At 46.6% G+C, this 23,442-nt stretch overlaps 1 protein-coding gene across 1 annotated transcript in view; it reads right to left on the bottom strand.

Annotated features, from left to right (window-relative positions):
• LOC132817700 (sterol 26-hydroxylase, mitochondrial-like) overlaps window positions 1-23,442 on the bottom strand; it is a 45,431-nt gene that overhangs the window by 9,161 nt on the left and 12,828 nt on the right. The window contains exons 5-6 of the mRNA XM_060828219.1: window positions 20,397-20,557; window positions 12,029-12,195 (exon numbers count right to left, since the gene is read on the bottom strand). Coding sequence (XP_060684202.1) covers window positions 12,029-12,195; window positions 20,397-20,557 — 328 coding nt within the window. The remainder of the gene's footprint in view (window positions 1-12,028; window positions 12,196-20,396; window positions 20,558-23,442) is intronic.

The raw sequence follows: 23,442 nt of genomic DNA, 5'->3' as shown, positions 1-23,442 counted from the left end.
AACACAGAAACAGACCCTTCGGTCCAACTAGTCCATGCTGACCAGATATCCCAACCCAATCTAGTCCCATCTACCAGCACCCGGCCCATATCCCTCCAAACCCTTCCTATTCATATACCCATCCAGATGCCTTTTGAATGTTGTAATTGTTCTGGGGATTTAAGGCAGAAAGGAAGAGAGATGGGGATTTAAAGCAGAAATTCAGGGAGCTAGGGTGGAAGCTTAGAGCTAGAACAAACAGAGTTGTTGTCTGATTTGTTACCCGTGCCACGTGCTAGCGAGAGAGAGAGAGAGGAGTTGAACACATGGCTATAGGGATGGTGCAGGAGGGAGGGTTTCAGATACCTGGATAATTGAGGCCCTTTCTGGGGTAGGTGGGACATCTAAAAACAGGATGGTCTTCACCTGAACCAGAGGTGTACCAATATCCAGGGGGGAAATTTTGATAATGCTCTTTGGGTGGGTTTAAACTAATTCAGCAGGGAGATGGGAACTGAAATTGTCGTTCCAATGTACAGGAGGTTGAGAGCACTGAGGTCAGAAATGAGGTTTCAAGGTCGCAAGAGTTCACTGGCCAGGTGGTTTGAAGTGTGTCTACTTCAACGCCAGGAGCATCTGGAATTAGGTTGGGAGTTTTCTATAAGCCTCCGAATATTTCCAGAGATGAAGAGGAAAGGATAGCAAAGATGATTCTCGATAGGAGTGCGAGTGACAGGGTAGTTGTTATAGGAGACTTTAACTTTCCAAATATTGACTGGAAATACTATTATTTGAGTACTTTAGATGGATCAGTTTTTGTCCAATGTGTGCAGGAGGGTCTCCTGACACAGTATGTAGACAGGCCAGCAAGCACATTAGATTTGGTACTGGGTAATGAGCCCGGCCAGGTGTTAGATTTGCAGTTAGGTGAGCACTTTGGTGATAGAACATAGAATAGTACAGCACAGAACAGGCCCTTCAGCCCACGATGTTGTGCTGACCACTGATCCTCATGTATGCACCCTCAAATGTCTGTGACCATATGCATGTCCAGGAGTCTCTTAAATATCCCCAATGACCCTGCCTCCACAACTGCTGCTGGCAACGCATTCCATGCTCTCACAACTCTGTGTAAAGAACCTGCCTCTGACATCCCCTCTATACTTTCCTCCAACCAACTTAAAACTATGACCCCTTGTGTTAGTCATTTCTGCCCTGGGAAATAGTCTCTGGCTATCGACTCTATCTATGCCTCTCATTATCTTGTATACCTCAATTAGGTCCCCTCTTCTCCTCCTTTTCTCCAATGAAAAAAGTCCAAGTTCAGTCAACCTCTCTTCATAGGATAAGCCCTCCAGTCCAGGCAGCATCCTGGTAAACCTCCTCTGAACCCTCTCCAAAGCATCCACATCTTTCCTATAATAGGGCGACCAGAACTGGACGCAGTATTCCAAGTGCGGTCTAACCAAAGTTTTATAGAGCTGCAACAAGATCTCACGACTTTTAAACTCAATTCCTCTGTTAATGAAAGCCAAAACACCATATGCTTTCTTAACAACCCTGTCCACTTGGGTGGCCATTTTAAGGGATCTATGTACCTGCACCCCAAGATCCCTCTGTTCCTCTACACTGCTAAGAATCCTATCCTTAATCCTGTACTCAGCTTTCAAATTTGACCTTCCAAAATGCATCACCTCGCATTTATCCAGGTTGAACTCCATCTGCCACCTCTCAGCCCATCTCTGCATCCTGTCAATGTCCCGCTGCAGCCTACAACAGCCCTCTACACTGTCAACGACACCTCCAATCTTTGTGTCATCTGCAAACTTGCTGACCCATCCTTCAATCTCCTCATCCAAGTAATTAATAAAAATTACAAAGAGTAGAGGCCCTAGGACAGAGCCTTGTGGAACATCACTCACCACAGACTTCCAGGCAGAATACTTTCCTTCCACTACCACTCGCTGTCTTCTGTTGACCAGCCAATTCTGTATCCAGACAGCTATGTTCCCCTGTATCCCATTCCTCCTGACCTTCTGAACGAGCCTACCATGGGGAACCTTATAAAATGCTTTGCAGAAGTCCATATACATCACATCCACTGCTCGACCCTCATCAACTTTTCTGGTCACATCCTCAAAGAACGCGATAAGGTTTGTGAGGCATGACCTGCCCCTCACAAAGCCGTGCTGACTGCATTTAATCAAGCCATGCCCTTCCAGATGGTCATAAATCCTAACCCTCAGAATCCTTTCTAACACCTTGCAGACGACAGACGGATAGTGACCACAATTCCGTTACGTTGACAATGGAAGGAAACTGCAGGGGATGGACACAATTGAAATGTGGAGCTTACTCAAGGAACAGTTACTGCGTGTCATAGTCATAGAGATGTACAGCACGGAAACAGACCCTTCAGTCCAACCCATCCATGCTGACCAGGTATCCCAACCCAATCTAGTCCCACCTGCCAACATCCGGCCCATATCCCTCCAAACCCTTCCTATTCATATACCCATCCAAATGCGTGTCCTTGATAAGTAAGTACCTGTCAGGAATGGAGGGCGTTGTCGAGCGAGAGAGCTGTGATTTACTAAAGAAGTTGAATCTCTTGTCAAGAGGAAGAAGATGGCTTATGTTAGGATCAGATGCGAAGGCTCAGTTAGGACACTTTAGCGTTACACGTTGGCCAGAAAAGATCTAAAGAGAGAGCTAAGAAGAGCCAGGAGGGGACATGAGAAGTCTTTGGTGGATAGGATCAAGGAAAACCCTAAGGCTTTCTCTAGCAATATCAGGAATAAAAGAATGACTAGAGTAAGATTCAGTAGTAGTGGGAAGTTGTGTGTTGAGTTCAAGGAGATGGGGAAGTGCGAAATGATTAGATTTCCTACAGTGTGGAAACAGCCCTTCGGCCCAACCAGTCCCCACTGACCCTCCAAAGAGTAACCCATCCAAACCCATTTCCTCTGATTAATACACCTAACGCTACGGGCAATTTAGCATGGCCAATTCACCTGACCTGCACATCTTTGGACAGTGGGAGGAAACCCACGCAGACATGGGGAGAATGTGCAAACACCACACAGACAGTGACCCGAGGATGGGATCGAACCTGGGACCCTGGTGCTGTGAGGCAGCAGTGCTAACCACTGAGCCACCGTGCTGCCCCTTGATAAAAATACAGTAAACTTTTCATCAGTATTCACACTAGAAAGCGACAATGTGGTCAAGGAGATACTGAGATACAGGCAACTAGACTGGACGGGATCGAGGTTCACAAGGAGGAGGTGGTAACAATTCTGGAAAATGTGAAAATAGATAAGTCCCCTGGGCCGGATGGGATTTAACCTTGGATTCACTGGGAAGCTAGGGAGGAGAGTGCAGAGCCTTTGGCTTTAATCTTTATGTCGTCATTGACTACAGGAATAGGGCCAGAAAACTGGAGGATAGCAAATGTTGTTTTCTTATTCAAGTAGAGACAACCCTGGTAATTACAGACCAGTGAGCTTACTTCGGTTGTGGGTAAAGTGTTGGAAAGGGTTATAAGAGATAGGATTTATAATCATCTAGAAAGGAATAATTTGATTTGGGATAGTCAGCACAGGTTTTGTGAAGGGTAGGTCGTGCCTCACAAACCTTATTGAGTTCTTTGAGAAAGTGACCAAACAGGTAGAAGAGAGTCAAGCGGTTGGTGTGGTGTATATGGATCTCAGTAAGGTGTTTGAGAAGGTTCCCCATGGTAGGCTATTGTACAAAATACGGAGACATGGGATTGAGGGTGATGGGGCAGTTTGGATCAGAAATTGACTAGCTGAAAGAAGACAGAGGGTGGTGGTTGATGGGAAATGTTCATCCTGGAGTTCAGTTACTAGTGGTGTACCGCAAGGATCTGTTTTGGGGCCACTGCTGTTTGCCATTTTTATAAACGACCTAGATGAGGACATAGAAGGATGGGTTAGTAAATTTGTGGATGACACTAAGGTCGGTGGAGTTGTGGATGATGCTGAAGGATGTTGTGGGTTACAGAGGGACATAGATAAGCTGCAGAGCTGGGCTGAGAGGTGGCAAATGGAGTTTAATGTGGAAAAGTGTGAGGTGATTCACTTTGGAAGGAGCTACAGGAATACAGAGTACTGGGCTAATGGTAAGATTCTTGGTAGTGCAGATGAGCAGAGAGATCTCAGTGTCCAGGTACATAGGTCCCTGAAAGTTGCCACCCAAGTTGATAGATTTGTTAAGAAGGCGTACAGTGTGTTATTTTTTATCGGAAGAGGGATTGAGTTTCGAAGCCACAAGGTCATGTTGCAGCTGTACAAAACTCTGGTGTGGCCGAACTTGGAGCATTGCGTACAATTCTGGTCACTGTTATAGGAAGGATAAAAACAACAAAGAAAATTGACAACCCAGGAACAGCCCTCCACGCCTGACCCTATCCAATCTAAGTTGAAAATGTGTTGCTGGTTAAAGCACAGCAGGTTAGGCAACATCCAAGGAATAGGAAATTCGACGTTTCGGGCATAAGCCCTTCATGGGCTTATGCCCGAAACGTCGAATTTCCTATTCCTTGGATGCTGCCTAACCTGCTGTGCTTTAACCAGCAACACATTTTCAACTGTGATCTCCAGCATCTGCAGACCTCATTTTTTACCCTATCCAATCTAAATCTACTATCTAAACCACATGTGGAAGCTTTGGAAAGGGTTCAGAGGGGATTTACTAGGATGTTACCTGGTATGGAGGGAAGGTCTTATGAGGAAAGGCTGAGGGAACCGAGGCTGTTTTCATTAGAGAGAAGAAGGTTGAGAGGTGATTTAATAGAGACATATAAAGATAATCAGAGGGTTAGATAGTGTGGAGAGGGAGAGCCTTTTTCATTGGATGGTGACAGCGAGCACGAGGGGACCTAGCTTTAAATTGAGGGGTGATAGATATAGGACAGATGTCAGGGGTAGTTTCTTTACTCAGAGAGTAGTAGGGGCGTGGAACGTACTACCTGCAACAGTGGTAGACTGGCCAACTTTAAGGAGATTTAAATGGTCATTGCATAAACATATGGGTGAGAATGGAATAGTGTAGGATAGATGGGCTTCAGATTGGTTCCACAGGTCGGTGTAACATCGAGGGCCGAAGGGCCTGTACTGCGCTGGAATGTTCTATGTTCTATGACACCTCAGTCACTTGTCCTGCCTTCCTTCCCAACGGAAGGTCAAGTTTTGCACTTTCTCCAGTATTACATCCGCATACTGTACCAGAAAATGTTTTTGTACAGACTTATCAAATTCCTTTCCATCCAAGCCCTTAACACAATGACAGTCCCAGTCAATGCTTGCAAAGTTAAAATCCCCTACCATTACCATCCTACTATTCTTACAGATAACTGAGATCTCCTTCCAAATCTGCTTCTCAATTTCCTGCTGACTTTTGGGGGTCTATAATACAATCCCAACAAAGTGATCATCCCTTTCTTATTTTTAAGTTCCACGCAAATAATTTCTTTGGATGTGTTCCCAGGAATATCCTCCTTAAGTACAGCTGTTATGTTATCCCAGACAAAAATGCTGCTCCCCCTTTCTAATCTTCCTGTAGCATCTATACCCTGGACCATTAATCTGCCAGTCCTGCCCATCCCTGAGCCATGTTTCTGTAATTGCTATAATATTCCAGTCCCATGTTCCGAACCATGCCCTGAGTTTATCTGCCTTTCCTGTTAGGCCTCTCATTTTGAAATAAATGCCGTTGAATTTATCAGTCCGACCTAGTTCTGTGCTGAACTCTTGTCTGCCCTGGCTATTCCCCATTACTACTGTCGCACCCTCAGCATTTTCTCTTTCTAATATGGTGACGAAACGTCTGAGAATGAACCTTCCAGCTCAGTGAGCAAATCTACATCCAGAACCTCAACCTGAGCTACAAATCTTCTCAAAACTCGCTCTCCAGGAACCTTCAAATTCTCCCAATCTCCCACATTAGACGGGAAGAGCACATCACCCTACTAAAAGCCCCTTCTACCCTTTTAACAATCTACAGATCCAGAAATTACCTAAAAAGAAACAACACACTTTGCTGAAAAAGTATCTTACTGTTCAAAAACATTGCTCTGGGATACCGTAATCCCAAACCTTAATATTAAAAGGCAATCAAGAGACAGATCAAAGTACATACATAGAAATAAAACCTCACCTCACTATTAAAGATTAACAAAAATAAAAGATAGATTAAGGTTTCGAAGTTCATTGCATCTTAACACTCAAACACGCAGCTGATTAGGTTCAAAAATCAAGGGTCATCATCTTCGATAGTTTCAGGTGGCGATTTTGTTTCTAAATCAATGAAATCTCTGCAGGACCAAGACCGCCCCCACCCCCAGCCAGCTGTGTTGTTGGGTATTTGAGTGAAACACAATCTCCAGAGCCCTTGTAAATTTCTCAGGCTGAAACCACACTTGTTAGCTGCTTCCTGATGAGCAGATTCCAGAGCCTTACGCAATTTCTCAAGCTCCAACGTTAGAAAAACGTGGTGTTGTTAGAAAAGGACGCAAGAACGGTCAAGAAAGGGGAATGGAGTCAGACCACAGGGGCAGTTAAAACTTGGAGTCATCACTAACCCGGGGACAGTTTTACAGTGAGGAGCAGGAGGTTTAGAAGGGATTTAAGGAAAATCTTTTTCATTCAGAGAGTTAAAAGTGTCAGGAATTCATTGTCTAAAAGGATGATAGAGGCAGGAACCTCTCAAAATATTTCAGAACTATTTAAATGAACACAACTACAGAGCGATTGCTGACAAATGGGATGAGATGGATGTTTGATGCTCAGTACAGTCACAATGGGCTGAAAGGCCTTTTTTAAATTCATTCACGGGATGAGGGCATCACTAGCTAGGCAGTATTTATTGTCCATCCCTAATTACCCAGGGGGTAGTTAAGAGTCAACCACATTGCAGTGGGTCTGGAGTCACATGGAGGCCAGACCAGGTAAGAGTGTTCGTCTCCTTCCCTGAAGGACATTAGTGACCCAGATGGGTTTTTCCGACAATTAACCATGGATTCATGGTCATGATTAGACTCTTAATTCCAGATTTCCTTTTAATTGAATTCATATTCCATCATCTGCCGTGGTAGGATTTGTACCCAGGTCCCCAGAACATGATCTGGGTCTCTGGATTAACAATCCAGTGAGAATACCATGGGGCCATTGCCTCCCCTTGTTGTGCTGTAAATCTCTATGATTTTAGTTTTTAGAAATTACTACAATTCTTTGTGGGAGGTGTCCGACACACAGCGACACACACACAGCGACAGACACTCACTCACACAGACAGACTCACAGACACTCACAGACAGAGTGAGACACACAGATGCACAGATACTCACTCACACACAGACAGACCTTCTCCCATACACAAGTTCTCATATGCTCACACATACATTCCCACACTCAAACCCACACATGCATCCTCTCACAGAACTATACCCATGACACTCACACACACACACACGCTCTGTCTCCTGTGCATGTACACGCATGTAGTTTGTGGAGTGAATTTGTTTTGCGGAATTACATTTTCTTTTGCTCAAAAACGGCATAAATCCATGTAAGATTCTGTAATTCCCTCTTTAGAAATAGAATCAGTCTGACCATTGGGACACAAACAGACTAACTTCCCACCTTCAGTGCAGTATCTGAGCTGAGATGGCATCTCATGCTAAAAGCATCTTGAGAATGTAACTTTAAAAAGTTCTGGGATTTACATATGAAAGAACAGAAACCAACATGGTCATTCTCAAAGATGAAAGATTCAACAATCAATTTATCATTTCAGTGGCCTCACACTGGAATCTTTTTGCTATAAATTATGTGTCGTATGAAGTTATACTCCACAACCACCTGATGAAGGAGTGGCACTCTGAAAGCTAGTGCTTAGAACAAAGAACAAAGAAACTTTACAGCCAAGGACCAGGCCCTTCGGCCCTCCAACCCTGAGCTGATCCAAATGTACTGTCTAAACCTGTCGGTCAATTCCTAAGCATCTGTTTCCCTCTGCTCCCCACCTACTCATGCATCTGTCCAGACACATCTTAAATGAATCTACCGTGCCTGCCTCTACCACCTCTGCTGGCATCGCGTTCCAGACACCCACCCCCCTCTGTGTGAAGTACTTGCTGCATGTATCCCCCTTAAACTTCCCACCTCTCACCTTGAAAGCGTGACCTCTGGTTATTGAATCCTTCACCCTGGGAAAAAGCTTGTCTCTGCCTACCCTGTCTATACCCTTCATGATTTTATTAACCTCAATCAGGTCCCCCCTCAATCTCCATTTTTCTAATGAAAATAAACCTAACCTACTCAACCTCTCTTCATATCTAGCACCTTCCATACCAGGCAACATCCTCGTAAACCTTCTCTGCACCCTCTCCAAAGCGTCCACATCCTTTTGGTAATGTGGCGACCAGAACTGTACACAGTATTCTAAATGCGGCCGAACCAATGTTTTGTACAATTTTAACATGACCTGCCAGCTCTTATATTCAATACCCCATCCGACATGCCTTCTTGACCACTCTACCCACTTGTACAGCGACCTTCAGGGTACAATGGACCCGCACTCTCAGATCTCTCTGCTCATCAATTTTGGATTGAACTCCATCTGCCACTTTTCCACCCACCTCTCCAGTCTATCTATATTCTCCTGTATTCTCTGACAGTCCCTTATGCTTTCTGCCACTCCACCAATCTTCATGTCATCTGCAAACTTGCTGATCTCACCAACAGTGCCCTCTTCCAGATCATTTCTGTATATTACAAACAACAATGGCCCCAACACTGGTCATCTGCTTCCAAATAAACCTGTTGGACTATAACCTGGTGTTGTGTGATTTTTAACCTTGTCCACCCCAGTCCCACATCAGGAACAGGACAGCACAGGTTTCTGATCTGCCATTCAGTGACTTCATGACTGATTGACCCCCACTTTCCTACCTCGTCCCATATCTGTCGTTGTAAAAAAAGTTCTTATCTATTTTGTTTTAAGCGTGCTGAATGAGACAGACATGTGGTGCAGTGGGTAGTGTTTCAGGTGAGAGGGAAAAGGTTTAAAAGGGACTGAAGAGTCATAGAGACATACAGCATGGAAACAGACCCTTCAGTCCAACTCTTCCAGATATCTTAAATTAATCAAGTCCCATTTGCCAGCATTTGGCTCATATCCCTCCAAACCCTTCCTATTCATATACCCATCCAGATGCCTTTTAAATGTTGCAATTGTACCAACCTCCACCACTTCCTCTGGCAGCTCATTCCATACACGTACCACCCTCTGTGAGAAAAAGTTGCCCCTTAGATCTCTTTTATATCTTTCCCCTCTCACCCTAAACCTATGCCCTCTAGTTTTGGACTCCCTGACCCCAGGGAAAAGACTTTGTCTATTTATCCTATCCAAGCCCCTCATGATTTTATAAACCTCGATAAGGTCACCCCTCAGCCTCCGACGCTCCAGGGAAAACAGCCCCAGCCTGTTCAGCCTCTCCCTGTAGCTCAAATCCTCCAACCCTGGCAACATCCTTGTAAATCTTTTCTGAACCTTTTCAAGTTTCACAACATCTTTCCAAAAGGAATGAGACCAGAATTGCACGCAATATTCCAACAGTGGCCTAACCAATGTCCTGTACAGCCACAACATGACCTCCCAACTCCTGTACTCAATACTCTGACCAATAAAGGAAAGCATACCAAACACCTTCTTCACTATCCTATCTACCTGTGACTCCACTTTCAAGGAGCTATGAACCTGCACTCCGAGGTCTCTTTGTTCAGCAACCCTCCCTAGGACCTTACCATTAAGTGTATAAGTCCTGCTAAGATTTGCTTTCCCAAAATGCAGCACCTCGCATTTATCTGAATTAAACTCCATCTGCCACTTCTCAGCCCATTGGCCCATCTGATCAAGATCCTCTTGTAATCTGATGTCCACTGTCCACTACATCTCCAATTTTGGCATCATCTGCAAACTTACTAACTCCTATGTTCACATCCAAATAATTTAGATTAATGACAAAAAGCAGTGGACCCAGCACCGATCCTTGTGGCACTCCACTGGTCACAGGCCTCCAGTCTGAAAAACAACCCTCCACCACCACCCTCTGTCTTCTACCTTTGAGCCAGTTCTGTATCCAAATGGCTAGTTCTCCCTGTATTCCATGAGATCTAATCTTGCTAATCAGTCTCCCGTGGGGAACCTTGTCAAACACCTGACTGAAGTCCATAGGGCCAACTTTTTCACACAGAGGGTGGTACGTGTATGGAATGAGCTGCCAGAGGAAGTGGTGGAGGCTGGTACAATTACAGCATTTAAAAGGCATCTGGATGGGTATATGAATAGGAAGGGTTTGGAGGAATAGGGGCCAAGTGCTGGCGAATGGGCAATGATTAATTTAGGATAACTGGTCAGCATGGATGAGTTGGACTGCAGGGTCTGTTTCTGTGCTGGACAGCTCTATAACTATATCATCCTTGCGTTGCCCTTCTCGATTTCATTTTGTTTTGTTCATTGGATGTGGGCTAGGCCAGTATTTATTGACCATCCCTAGTTAAGTGTCAACCGCATTGCTATGGGTCTGAGCTCACATGTGGGCCTAGAGCAGGTAAGGACAACAGTTTACTTCACTAACCAGATGGATTGGATTCATCATTAGACTCTTAATTCCAGATTTTTATTAAATGCAAATTCCCCCATCAGCTGTGGTAGGATTTGAACCCTGGTCCCCCAGAACATTTCCTTGTCTCTAGATTAACAGCAATAACACCACTCGGCCATTGGCTTGCTTACATATGCTGCTGAAGCCCTCATCTGGATTGTTAGCTCCAGAATTCACTGTTTCCAGGCCATCAATCCTCTGCAAGACCCGAAAATCCCTACAGTGTGGAAGTAGGCCATTTAGTCACCCTGCCGCCTCCTGGAAACTTAAGTTCAATCAGTGCATTGCTGTCCATAGCCTACCTTGAACCTCAGCACCATCCTCCCCTTCCCACTGACCTACGTTAGTACCTCAGCCAGTACTGCTGTGATATTAAGGTTCATGCCTTGGTTTTACATCCTCTTGTGATTTTGTGTTTCTCTATCTCAAACCATTTCATTTCTGGCCTCTTGAGAATCTCCCAATCCCTCATTAGCAGATGACCTTTCAGCTGGATAGTTTCTACGCTCATAGAATCTCCAGAGTGCAGAAAGAGGCCATTCAGCCCATTGAGTACACACTGACCTGTCAAAGAGCATCACACCCAGACTTGGCCTCGACCCTAACCCCATAGCTCTGCATTTACCCTGGCTAGCACAATTTACCCTGGCTAGCACAATTGTTGGGAATGCACCTCTGAACCTGATTTTGAACCAGGGACCCTCACATTTTCAGTCTAACACTCTCCCAACTGAGCTAGCTCCACCCAGTGCATTCTGAAATTTCCTCCCAAATCCTTTACACCTCTTCATCTTCCTCCTTTAAGATTATGTGCAAGCCTGCTCTTATCTTCTGTGTTAACTCTGATATACAGACCCTCCCTGTATTATGACACCTTCAGAAATTCCTCTTTCACCACATAGAAACATAGAAAAATACAGCGCAGTACAGGCCCTTTGGCCCTTGATGTTGCGCTGATCCAAGCCCACCTAACCTACACTAGCCCACTATCCTCCATATGCCTATCCAATGCCCGTTTAAATGCCCATAAAGAGGGACAGTCCACCACTGCTACTGGCAGGGCATTCCATGAACTCACGACTCGCTGACTAAAGAATCTACCCCTAACATCTGTCCTATACCTACCACCCCTTAATTTAAAGCTATGCCCCCTCGTAACATCTGACTCCATATGTGGAAAAAGGTTCTCATGGTCAACCCTATCTAACCCCTAATTATCTTGTACACCTCTATCAAATCATCCCTAAACCTTCTTTTCTCCAATGAGAACAGCCCCAAGTGCCTCAGCCTTTCCTCATACGATCTTCCTACCATGCCAGGCAACATCCTGGTAAAGCTCCTCTGCACCAGTTCCAGTACCTCAATGTCTCTTTGATGACAGCTCTCAGCAGGGGCATTTTGCTGAAGTCCTGAGCTGTTGGAACCTGCTCTCCCGGACAGCCGCTCCATATTTCCCTGAAGACACGCTCTTGAACTTCTGGATTTTTGGCAAGGCAATACAGGGCCCAGGTCAGTGTGTTTGCTGTCTGCAATGAAAAAGGCTTTCATTCAGTCAATTCCAGGTCGGGTACATTTTTAATCATTCATTCATAGGATCTGGGAATGACTGGGTGGAACCAGGATTTATTGCCCATCTCTAATTGCCCGGAGGGCGGTTAAGAGTCACTCACGTTGCTGTGGGTCTGGAGTCACATGTAGGCCAGACCAGGTAAGGATGGCAGTTCCTTCCCTCAAGAGCATTGATGAACCAGACGGGCTCACCCTGCCCACTAAACATCAACAACAGTTTCTTGCTTGTCATTAGATTCTTAATTCCAAGTTTTCATTGAATTCGAACTCCACTGTCTGCTGTGGCAGGATTCGAGCCCTGGTCCCCCAGTACACCACCTGGATCTCTGGATTCATTGTATAGCAATAATACGGACTCGGCCATCGCTTCCTCATTTGCAGGGATCCTGGAAGAGGTTGGGAACCAAGGAGCAACTGATTGGCATTCCAACAACCTTTACTCACACAGGGAGGGGAAGCAATGGCCTAGTGGTATCATTGCTGGATTGTTAATCCAGAGCCCCAGCTCAGGTTCTGGGAATGTAGGTTCAAATCCTGCAACAGCAGATGGTGGAATTTGAATTCAATAAATATCTGGGATAAAGAATCTAATGATGACCATAAATTCAATTATGAATTGTTGGGAAAACCCATCTGGCTCCCTAATGCCCTTCAGGGAAGGAAATCTGCCATCCTTATCTGGCCTGGCCTACATGTGACTCCAGACCCACAGCAACATGGCTGACTCTCAATTTAGGGATGAGCAATAAGTGCTGGCCCAGCCAGTGACACCTTCATCCTGTGAATGAATTTAAAAAAACCTTTATGAAATCGTTGAATGGTTACACTAGACAGAGAAGACCATTTGTCGAGAGTGTGGGGCTGGAAAAGCACAGCCAGTCAGGCAACATCCAAGGAGCAAAAGAATTGACGTTCCAGGCATTAGCCCTTCATCAGGAATGAGCATTTGGATACGGCCGTTTCACCCATCATGACAGTGCTAGCTCTCTGCAAAACAGTCCCACTCAGCTGCTTTTTCATTGTAGTCCTGCAATTTTTCTTCTTCAGACAGCAATCCAATTCTGTTCTGAAAGCCAGAATTGAATCTGCCTCCAGCTCATAAGCAACACATTCCAGATCCTGAAAACTCTCTGCCTGGTATAGTTTCTCCTCGTGTTCACCATTGCTTCTTCCTCCAGTTATCTTAAAATCAATCTTCTGGCTATCAGTGCTTCCACCTGTTTTTTAGATTAGATTACTTACAGTGTGGAAACAGGCCCTTCGGCCCAACCAGTCCACACCGACCCGCCGAAGCGCAACCCACCCATTCCCCTACATTTACCCCTTACCTAACACTACGGGCAATTTAGCATGGCCAATTCACCTGACCTGCACATCTTTGGACTGTGGGAGGAAACCGGAGCACCCGGAGGAAACCCACGCAGACACGGGGAGAATGTGCAAACTCCACACAGTCAGTCGCCTGAGTCGGGAATTGAACCCGGGTCTCTGGTGCTGTGAGGCAGCAGTGCTAACCACTGTGCCACCGTGCCACCATACGTTTTCCCAGAGTTATTCTGACCAGATCGCTCAAGGTTTTGAAAACCTCAAATCAAATCTCTCATTTTACTCTTCGCCCAAGCAGAACATGCCCCTCCTCTCCAATCAATCCAAGACGCAAACTCCTCATCCCTGGAAACATTCCCATGAATCCTTTCTGGACACTGTCTCATACCTTCACATCCTACCTGGTGTTCATAACCCTCTAGGTGAAAGTGAGGACTGCAGATACTGGAGATTAGAGTCAAGATCAGAGTGGTGCTGGAAAAGCGCAGCAGGTCAGGCAGCATCCGAGGAGCAGGAAAATCGACGTTTTGGGCAGGAGCTCTTCATCAGGAATGAGGCTGGGAGCCTCGAGGGTGGAGAGATAAATGGGAGGGGGGTGGGGCTGGGGAGAAGGCAGCTGAGAGCGCAATAGGTGGATGCAGAACGGGGTGAAGGTGATAGGTCGGAGAGGAGGGTGGGAAGGAAGATTGACAGGTACGGCCGGTGATGAGGGCAGTGCTGAGCTGAAAGGTTGGAACTGGGGTGAGGTGGGGGGAGGGGAAATGAGGAAACCGTTGAAATCCACATTGATGCCCTGGGGACGCCCTACCTCCAGGCGTCTGGTGGTGAGGGAGTGGCGGTGAAGGAGGCCCAGGACCTCCATGTCCTCGGCAGAGTGGGAGGGGGAGTTGAAATGTTGGGCCACAGGGCGGTGTGGTTGATTGGTGTGGGTGTCCCGGAGATGTTCCCTAAAGCGCTCTGCTAGGAGGCGTCCAGTCTCCCCAATGTAGAGGAGACCACATCGGGAGCAACAGATACAATAAATGATATTGGTGGATGTGCAGGTAAAACTTTGATGGATGTGGAAGACTCCTTTAGGGCCTTGGATAGAGGTGAGGGAGGAGGTGTGGGCACAGGTTTTACAGTTCCTGCAGTGGCAGGGGAAGGTGCCAGGATGGGAGGGTGGGTCGTAGGGAGGCGTGGACCTGACCAGGTAGTCACAGAGGGAACGGTCTTTGCGGAAGGCGGAAAGGGGTGGGGAGGGAAATATATCCCTGGTGGTGGGGTCTTTTTGGAGGTGGCGGAAATGTCGGCGGATGGTGCAGTTTGTGCAGAAGTTGGGTCGGTTGGAAGGTGAGCACCAGGGGGGTTCTGTCCTTGTTACGGTTAGAGGGGTGGGGTCTGAGGGTGGAGGTTGATTCAATACTTAATTAAGCAATTTTTGGTCAGGCAGCTGTTAAAGTTGACCCAAGTTATTAGTTCTAGAAGCTCCTAAACTGCTGGGGTTACATTGACCTTACTCTATAAAGTTCCAAAGCCAGAATTTCACAATGAACCAAATAAGGAGAGATTGGAGCAGATGATGAGGAGGTAGATTTTATAAGATCGTCAGATAAAAGAGCAGGAGTAGGCCATTCAGCCCCTTGACCCTGCCCCACCTTTCAGTAGGATCATGGCTGACCTGACATTCCTCATGCCATGATGTGGAGATGCCGGTGTTGGACTGAGGTGTACAAAGTTAAAAATCACACCACATCAGGTTATAGTCCAACAGGTTTATACCTATTGGACTATAACCTGGTGTTGTGTGATGTTTAACTTTGTACATTCCTCATGTCCACCTTCCTGTAACCCTTTATTCACCGGCCTGACAAAAACCACTTCCTCCACATCCAGGTGTAGAAGGGAAGTTTCCAATCTGAATGTAACATTCAGTGTATCCTCAGTTCAAGAGTTAGGGACACTACCACTGCATTCCTGTTCCAACAAAACGTTTATTGCTGTTTGTTCAAATCAATGGAACCTCATGGCTTTATTCTCTTAGCAAGTCCCTGCATCTCACCTTTTTTGACGAAAACAAAGTTACCTGACCCCTCAGAACAGTGGCTCAGTGGTTAGCAGAGCTGCCTCACAGCACCAGGGACCTGGGTTCAATTCGTTGGGTAACTTGTGTAGAGTTTGCATCTGTGTCTGTGTGGCTGTTTCCACACTGTAGGGATTCGATATGATTCTAACCAAATCAGAAGAGTATAAAGGAATTAGGAGTATACTTGAGAGGGAAATCAGGAGGGCAAAAAGGGGACATGAGATAGCTTTGGCAAATAGAACTAAGGAGAATCCAAAGGGTTTTTACAAACACATTAAGGACAAAAAGGTAACTAGGGAGAGAATAGGGCCCCTCAAAGATCAGGAGAAAGTGAGGTCTGCAGATGCTGGAGATCAGAGCCGAAAATGTGTTGCTGGAAAAGCGCAGCAGGTCAGGCAGCATCCAAGGAACAGGAGAATCGCCGTTTCGGGCATAAGCCCTTCTTCAGGAATGAGGAAAGTGTGTCCAGCAGGCTAAGATAAAAGGTAGGGAGGAGGAACTTGGGGGAGGGGTGTTGGAAATGCGATAGGTGGAAGGAGGTTAAGGTGAGGGTAATAGGCCAGAGAGGGGGTAGGGGTGGAGAGGTCAGGAAGAAGATTGCAGGTTAGGAAGGTGGTGCTGAGTTCGAGGGTTGGGACTGAGTCAAGGTGGGGGGAGGGGAAATGAGGAAGCTGGAGAAATCTGAGTTCATCCCTTGTGGTTGCAGGGTTCCCAGGCGGAAGATGAGGCGCTCTTCCTCCAACCGTCGTGTTGCTATGGTCTGGCGATGGAGGAGTCCAAGGATCTGCATGTCCTTGGTGGAGTGGGAGGGGGAGTTAAAGTGTTGAGCCACGGGGTGGTTGGGTTGGTTCATCCAGGTGTCCCAGAGGTGTTCTCTGAAACGTTCCACAAGTAGGCGGCCTGTCTCCCCAATATAGAGAAGGCCTCATCGGGTGCAGCGGATGCAATAGATGATGTGTGTGGAGGTGCAGGTGAATTTGTGCCGGATATGGAAGGATCCCTTGGGGCCTTGGAGGGAAGTAAGGGAGGAGGTGTGGGCGCAAGTTTTACATTTCTTGCGGTTGCAGGGGAAGGTGCCGGGAGTGGAGGTTGGGTTGGTGGGGGGTGTGGACCTGACGAGGGAGTCACAGAGGGAGTGGTCTTTTCAGAGCGCTGATAGGGGAGGGCATGGAAATATATCCCTAGTGGTGGGACCGAATCTCGGGCGACCGAATCAACACGGACATTTACTATAAACTGACTGACTCCCACAGCTACCTAGACTACACCTCCTCCCACCCTGCCCCCTGTAAAAACGCCATCCTATATTCCCAATTCCTTCGTCTCAGCCGCATCTGCTCCCAGGAGGATCAGTTCCAATACCGTACAACCCAGTTGGCCTCGTTCTTCAAAGACCGCAATTTCCCCCAGACGTGGTCGACGATGCCCTCCACCGCATCTCCTCCACTTCCCGCTCCTCCGCCCTTGAGCCCCGCCCCTCCAATCGCCCCCAGGACAGACCTCATTGGTCCTCACCTACTAGCCCACCAACCTCCAGATACATCACATCATCCGTCTTCATTTCCGCCACCTCCAAATGGACCCCACCACCAGGGATATAGTTCCCTCCCCTCCCCTATCAGTGTTCCGAAAAGACCACTCCCTCCGTGACTCCCTCGTCAAGTCCACACCCTCCACCAACCCAACCTCCACTCCCGGCACCTTCCCCTGCAACTGTAAGAAATGCAAAACTTGCGCCCACACCTCCTCCCTTACTTATCTCCAAGGCCCCAAGGGATCCTTCCATATCCGCCACAAATTCACCTGCACCTCTACACACATCATTTACTGCATCCACTGCACCCGATGAGGCCCCCTCTATATTGGGGAGACAGGCCGCCTACTTGCGGAACATTTCAGAGAACACCTCTGGGACGCCCGGACCAACCAACCCAACCACCCTGTGGCTCAACACTTTAACTCTCCCTCGCACTCCACCAAGGACATGCAGGTCCTTGGACTCCTCCACCGGCAGAACACAACAACACGACGGCTGGAGGAAGAGCACCTCATCTTCCGCCTGGGAACCCTGCAACCACAAGGAATGAATGCAGATTTCTCCAGTTTCCTCATTTCCCCTCCCCCCACCTTGTCTCAGTCCCAACCCTCGAACTCAACACCACCTTCCTAACCTGCAATCTTCTTCCTGACCTCTCCGCCCCCACCCCACTCCGGCCTATCACCCTCACCTTGACCTCCTTCCACCTATCGCATTTCCAACGCCCCTCCCCCAAGTCCCTCCTCCCTACCTTTTATCTTAGCCTGCTTGGCACACCCTCCTCATTCCTGAAGAAGGGCTTATGCCCGAAACGTCGATTCTCCTGCTCCTTGGATGCTGCCTGACCTGCTGCGCTTTCCAGCAACACATTTTTACCCCTCAAAGATCAGCAAGGCGGCCTTTGTGTGGAGCCACAGAAAATGGGGGAGATAATAAATGAATATTTTGCATCAGTATTTACTGTGGAAAAGGATATGGAAGATACAGACTGTAGGGAAATAGATGGTGACATCTTGCAAAATGTCCAGATTACAGAGGAGGAAGTGTTGGATGTCTTGAAATGGGTAAAGGTGAATATATCCCCAGGACCTGATCAGGTGTACCCGAGAACTCTGTGGGAAGCTAGACAAGTGATTGCTGGGCCTCTTGCTGAGATATTTGTATCATCGATAGTCACAGGTGAGGTGCTGGAAGACTGGAGGTTGGCTAACGTAGTGCCACTGTTTAAGAAGGGCGGTAAAGACAAGCCAGGGAACCTGACCTCGGTGGTGGGTAAGTTGTTGGAGGGAATCCTGAGGGACAGGATGTACATGTATTTGGAAAGGCAAGGATTGATTTGGGATAGTCAACATGGCTTTGTGCGTGGGAAATCATGCCTCACAAACTCGATTGAGTTTTTTGAAGAAGTAACAAAGAAGATTGATGAGGGCAGAGTGGTAGATGTGATCTATATGGACTTCAGTAAGGCGTTAGATAAGGTTCCCCATGGGAGACTGATTAACAAAGTTAGATCTCGTGGAATACAGGGAGAACTAGCCATTTGGATACAGAACTGGCTCAAAGGTAGAAGACAGAGGGTGGTGGTGGAGGGTTGTTTTTCAGACTGGAGGCCTGTGACCAGTGGAGTGCCACAAGGATTGGTGCTGGGCCCTCTACTTATTGTCATTTACATAAATGATTTGGATGCGAGCATAAGAGATATAGTTAGTAAGTTTGCAAAAGATGCCAAAATTGGAGGTGTAGTGGACAGCGAAGAGGGTTACCTCAGATTAAAACAGGATCTTGACCAGATGGGCCAATGGGCTGAGAAGAGGCAGATGGAGTTTAATTCAGATAAATGCGAGGTGCTTCATTATGGGAAAGCAAATCTTAGCGGGACTTATACATTTAATGGTAAGGTCCGAGGGAGTGTTGCTGAACAAAGAGACCTCGGAGTGCAGGTTCATAGCTCCTTGAAAGTGGAGTCACAGGTAGATAGGATAGTGAAGAAGGTGTTTGGTATGCTTTCCTTTATTGGTCAGAGTATTTAGTACAGGAGTTGGGAGGTCATGTTGCGGCTGTACAGGACATTGGTTAGACCACTGTTGGAATATTGGGTGCAATTCTGGTCTCCTTCCTATGGGAAAGATGCTGTGAAACTTGAAAAGGTTCAGAAAAGATTTATAAGGATGTTGCCAGGGTTCGAGAATTTGAGCTACAGGGAGAGGCTGAACAGGCTGGGGCTGTTTTCCCTGAAGCGTCGGAGGCTGAGGAGTGACCTTATAGAGGTTTACAAAATTATGAGGGGCATGGATAGGATAAATAGACAAAGCCTTTTCCCTGGAGTCGGGGAGTCCAGAACTAGAGGGCATAGGTTTAGGGTGAGAGGGGAAAGATATAAAAGAGACCTAAGGGGCAACTTTTTCAAGCAGGGGGTGGTACGTGTATGGAATCAGCTGCCAGAGGAAGTGGTGGAGGCTGGTACAATCACAGGATTTAAGAGGCATCTGGATAGGTATATGAATAGGAAGGGTTTGGAGGGATATGGACCGTGTGCTGGCAGGTGGGACTAGATTGGGTTGGGATATCTGGTCGGCATAAATAGGTTGGACTGTTTCCATGCTGTACATCTCTAGGACTCTATGCCTCTATACCTCTGTCCAGCCCATCTGAGATAAGCAACAGTCGTACTTTTTAAAAAAATGTGTTCACAGGACATGGGCATCACTGAGTAGGTCAGTATTCATTGCCCAGAGAGCAGTTTGGAATCAACCCCATTGCTGGGTCTGGAGTCACATGGAGGCCAGACCAGGCAAGGATGGCAGTTTCCTTCCTGAAGGGACATTAGTGACCCCGATCGGTGTTTACAATTGACAATGGATTCATGGCCATCATTAGACTTTTTATTTGATTCTAGATCCACCATCTGCCATTGTGGAAGTTGAACCCGGATCCCCTGAACATTACCTGGATTTCCAGTTTACCGGTTTCGCGATAATTTCATTCGGCCCTTAGTGCCCCATGCGGAAGGAGGAGAGGAACGAGAGATTTAGGGAGCAGATTCCAATCTCAATTCTGAAGCAGGTGAATGCACAGTAACCAGGGTGGATTGATGAGTAAGAGACCAGTGGTGGAGAGTACAGGGGTCCATTCACTAACTCCGTAAGCTATCCTGTTTCCAACCATTCACTGAGATTCCACATCACAGCCCACTCCCAGAGAACAACTGAAATATTCTGATGGTCACTGACCGTGTCCACTCCACCCAAAAGGAGTTCAGTGATGCTGCTGTATATCTCAGACTGGTTCATCTCACTGGTCAGCAGGTGGGTCAGATAGTGCCCTTCCACCGAATGCCCAGCGTCCATCAGTTCTCGAATCTGCACCATCTTCTTGTCCACAGCTTTTCTAGCTGGCGAGAAAAAAAAAGGCAGGAGACACAATCAGAAATATTCCTTCTGCTTTCATGAAACGTGGGCATCACTGGGCAAGGCCAGTATTTATTGCCCGTCCCTAATTGCCCTTGAGCTGAGTTTCCTCATGACTAGTCGACAGGGGATGTTAGCTGCAAATGTGTTGCTGGTCAAAGCACAGCAGGCCAGGCAGCATCTCAGGAATAGAGAATTCGACGTTTCGAGCATAAGCCCTTCATCACCATTTCCTGATGAAGGGCTTATGCTCGAAACGTCGAATTCTCTACTCCTGAGATGCTGCCTGGCCTGCTGTGCTTTGACCAGCAACACATTTGCAGCTGTGATCTCCAGCATCTGCAGACCTCATTTTTTACTCGACAGGGGATGTTAAGCATCAACCACAACAGAAACAGAAATTGCTGGAAAAACTCTGGAAGCATCTGTGGAGAGAGAGAGAGAGAGAGAGAGGCAGAGTTCAAGTTCGGGCCCAGTGATCCCTGCTTCAGAACAGAACGTTTCTCTGCACAGATGTTTTTTGTTAATTCACTCACAGGATGAGGGTGTAACTAGCTAAGCCATTCCTAATTGCCCAGGGGGCAGTTAAGAGTCAACCACACATCGCTGTGTGTCTGGAGTCACATGTAGACCAGACTGGGTAAGGATGGCAGATTCCCTTCCCTAAAGGACACTAGTGACCCAGATAGGTTTTTCTCACAATCGACAATGGAATCACAGTCATCATTAGGCTCTTGTTTCCAGATTTTACTGAGTTCAGATTACACCATCTGCCATAGCAGGACCTGGGGCCCCAGAACGTTACCTGGGGGTCTCTGGATTAACGGCCTCACAATAATACCACTAGGCCACAGCCTCTCCCACTACCAGTTGTTACAGATCTGTTTTTGTATCAGATTTCCAGCATCCACAATTCTTTGTTTTCGGTTTATCCAGTCGGATTCAGTTAAAAATCACACAGCACCAAGTTATAGTCCAGCAGGTTTAATTGGAAGCACTAACTGTGGCAGGATTCAAGCACATTGTTGCAGTCTGGAGTCACCTATAGGCCAGGCCAGGGAAGAGATGGCAGATTGCTGTTACTGAAGGACATTAGTAAATTACATTGGCAGTCCCCACGTTGTGAAGAAGTTCTGTTCACAAGTCGATTTATACACAATGCAGGATATAAAGGCACAGTTCATAAGTGCAGGAAATGTTCTGTGTTAAATCTCTGAAATTACACTTTTCTATATCTTTTTAAACATGAATCAATAATAGCTGATACAGTCATCATCATTAGCTCTCAAGACATATTAGGGGAATTGAAATTCCAACCGTTGTTATGGCAGGAATTGAATCCAGTTCCTGTACAATATTAGACTAAGCCAGACCATTTCCTGTACAATATTAGACTAAGCCAGACCAGTTCCGTACCCACTACTTTGGATTCCAGCATCTGGAGATTTTTTATGTCTCGAACCATCTCCAATAGCTAGCACACACTCCTCAGTTCATAGAATATAGAACATTACAGTGCAGCACAGTACCGGCCCTTCGGCCCTCGATGTTGTGCCGACCTGTGAAACCAATCTGAAGCCCATCTAACCTACACTATTCCATTCTCACCCATATGTTTATCCAATAACCATTGAAATGCCCTGGAAGTTGGCAAGTTTACTGAAGTTGCTGACAGGGTATTCCATTCCTCTACTACTCTCTGAGTACAGAACCTACCTCTGACATCTGCCCTATATCTATCACCCCTTAATTTAAACCCACATCCCCTCGTGCTAGCCATCACTATCAGAGGAAACGTGGTTCTCACTGTCCACCATATGATTATCTTGGGCCCTCTGATTATTTTATATAGCTCAACCAAATCACCTCTCAACCTCCTTCTCTCTAACAAAAACAGCCTCAGGTCCCTCAGCCTTTCCTCATAAGACCTTCCCTCCATACCAGCAACATCCCAGTAAATCTCCTCTGAACCCTTTCCAAAGCTTCCACATCCTTCATATAATGCGGTGACCAGAACTGTACACAATACTCCAAGTGCGGCTGCACCAGAGTTTTGTACAGCTGCAGCATGACCTCATGGCTCCAAACTCAATCCCTCTACCAATAAAAGCTAACACACTGTATGCTTTCTTAACAATCCTATCATCCTGGGTGGCAACTTTCAGGGATCTATGTACATGGACACCGAGATCTCTCTGCTCATCTACACTACCAAGAATCTTACCATTAGCCCAGTACTCTGCATTCCTGTTGCTCCTTCCAAAGTGAATCACCTCACACTTTTCTGCATTAAACTCCATTTGCCACCCCTCATCCCAGCTCTGCAGCTTATCTATGTCCCTCTGTAACCTACAACATCCTTCAGCACTATCCACAACTCCACCGACCTTAGTATCATCTGCAAATTTACTAATTCACCCCTCTGCGCCCTCATCCAGGTCATTTATAAAAATGATAAACAGCCTTGGACCCAAAACAGATCCTTGCGGTACCACACTAGTAACTGACTCCAGAATGAACACTTCCCATTAACCACCACCTTATGTCATCTTTCAGCCACCCAATTTCTGATCCAAACCACTCAATCCCATGCCTTCGTATTTTATGCAATAACCTAACATTATCAAACCCCTTACTGAAATCCATATACACCACATCAACCACCTTACTCTCATCTACCTGTTTGGTCACTTTCTTAAAGAACTCAATAAGATTTGTGAGGCATCCCCTTTACAAAACCATGCTGACTATCTCTAATCAACTTATTCCTTTCTAGATGATTATAAATCCTATCTCTTGTAAACTTCTCCAACACTTTACCCACAACTGAAGTAAGGCTCACTGGTCTACAATTACCAGGGTTGTCTCT

This window comes from Hemiscyllium ocellatum, chromosome 7 (assembly GCF_020745735.1).
Source record: "Hemiscyllium ocellatum isolate sHemOce1 chromosome 7, sHemOce1.pat.X.cur, whole genome shotgun sequence".
Classification (NCBI taxonomy): Eukaryota; Metazoa; Chordata; class Chondrichthyes; order Orectolobiformes; family Hemiscylliidae; genus Hemiscyllium; species Hemiscyllium ocellatum.
This window is presented reverse-complemented; position numbering and strand designations above follow the sequence as displayed.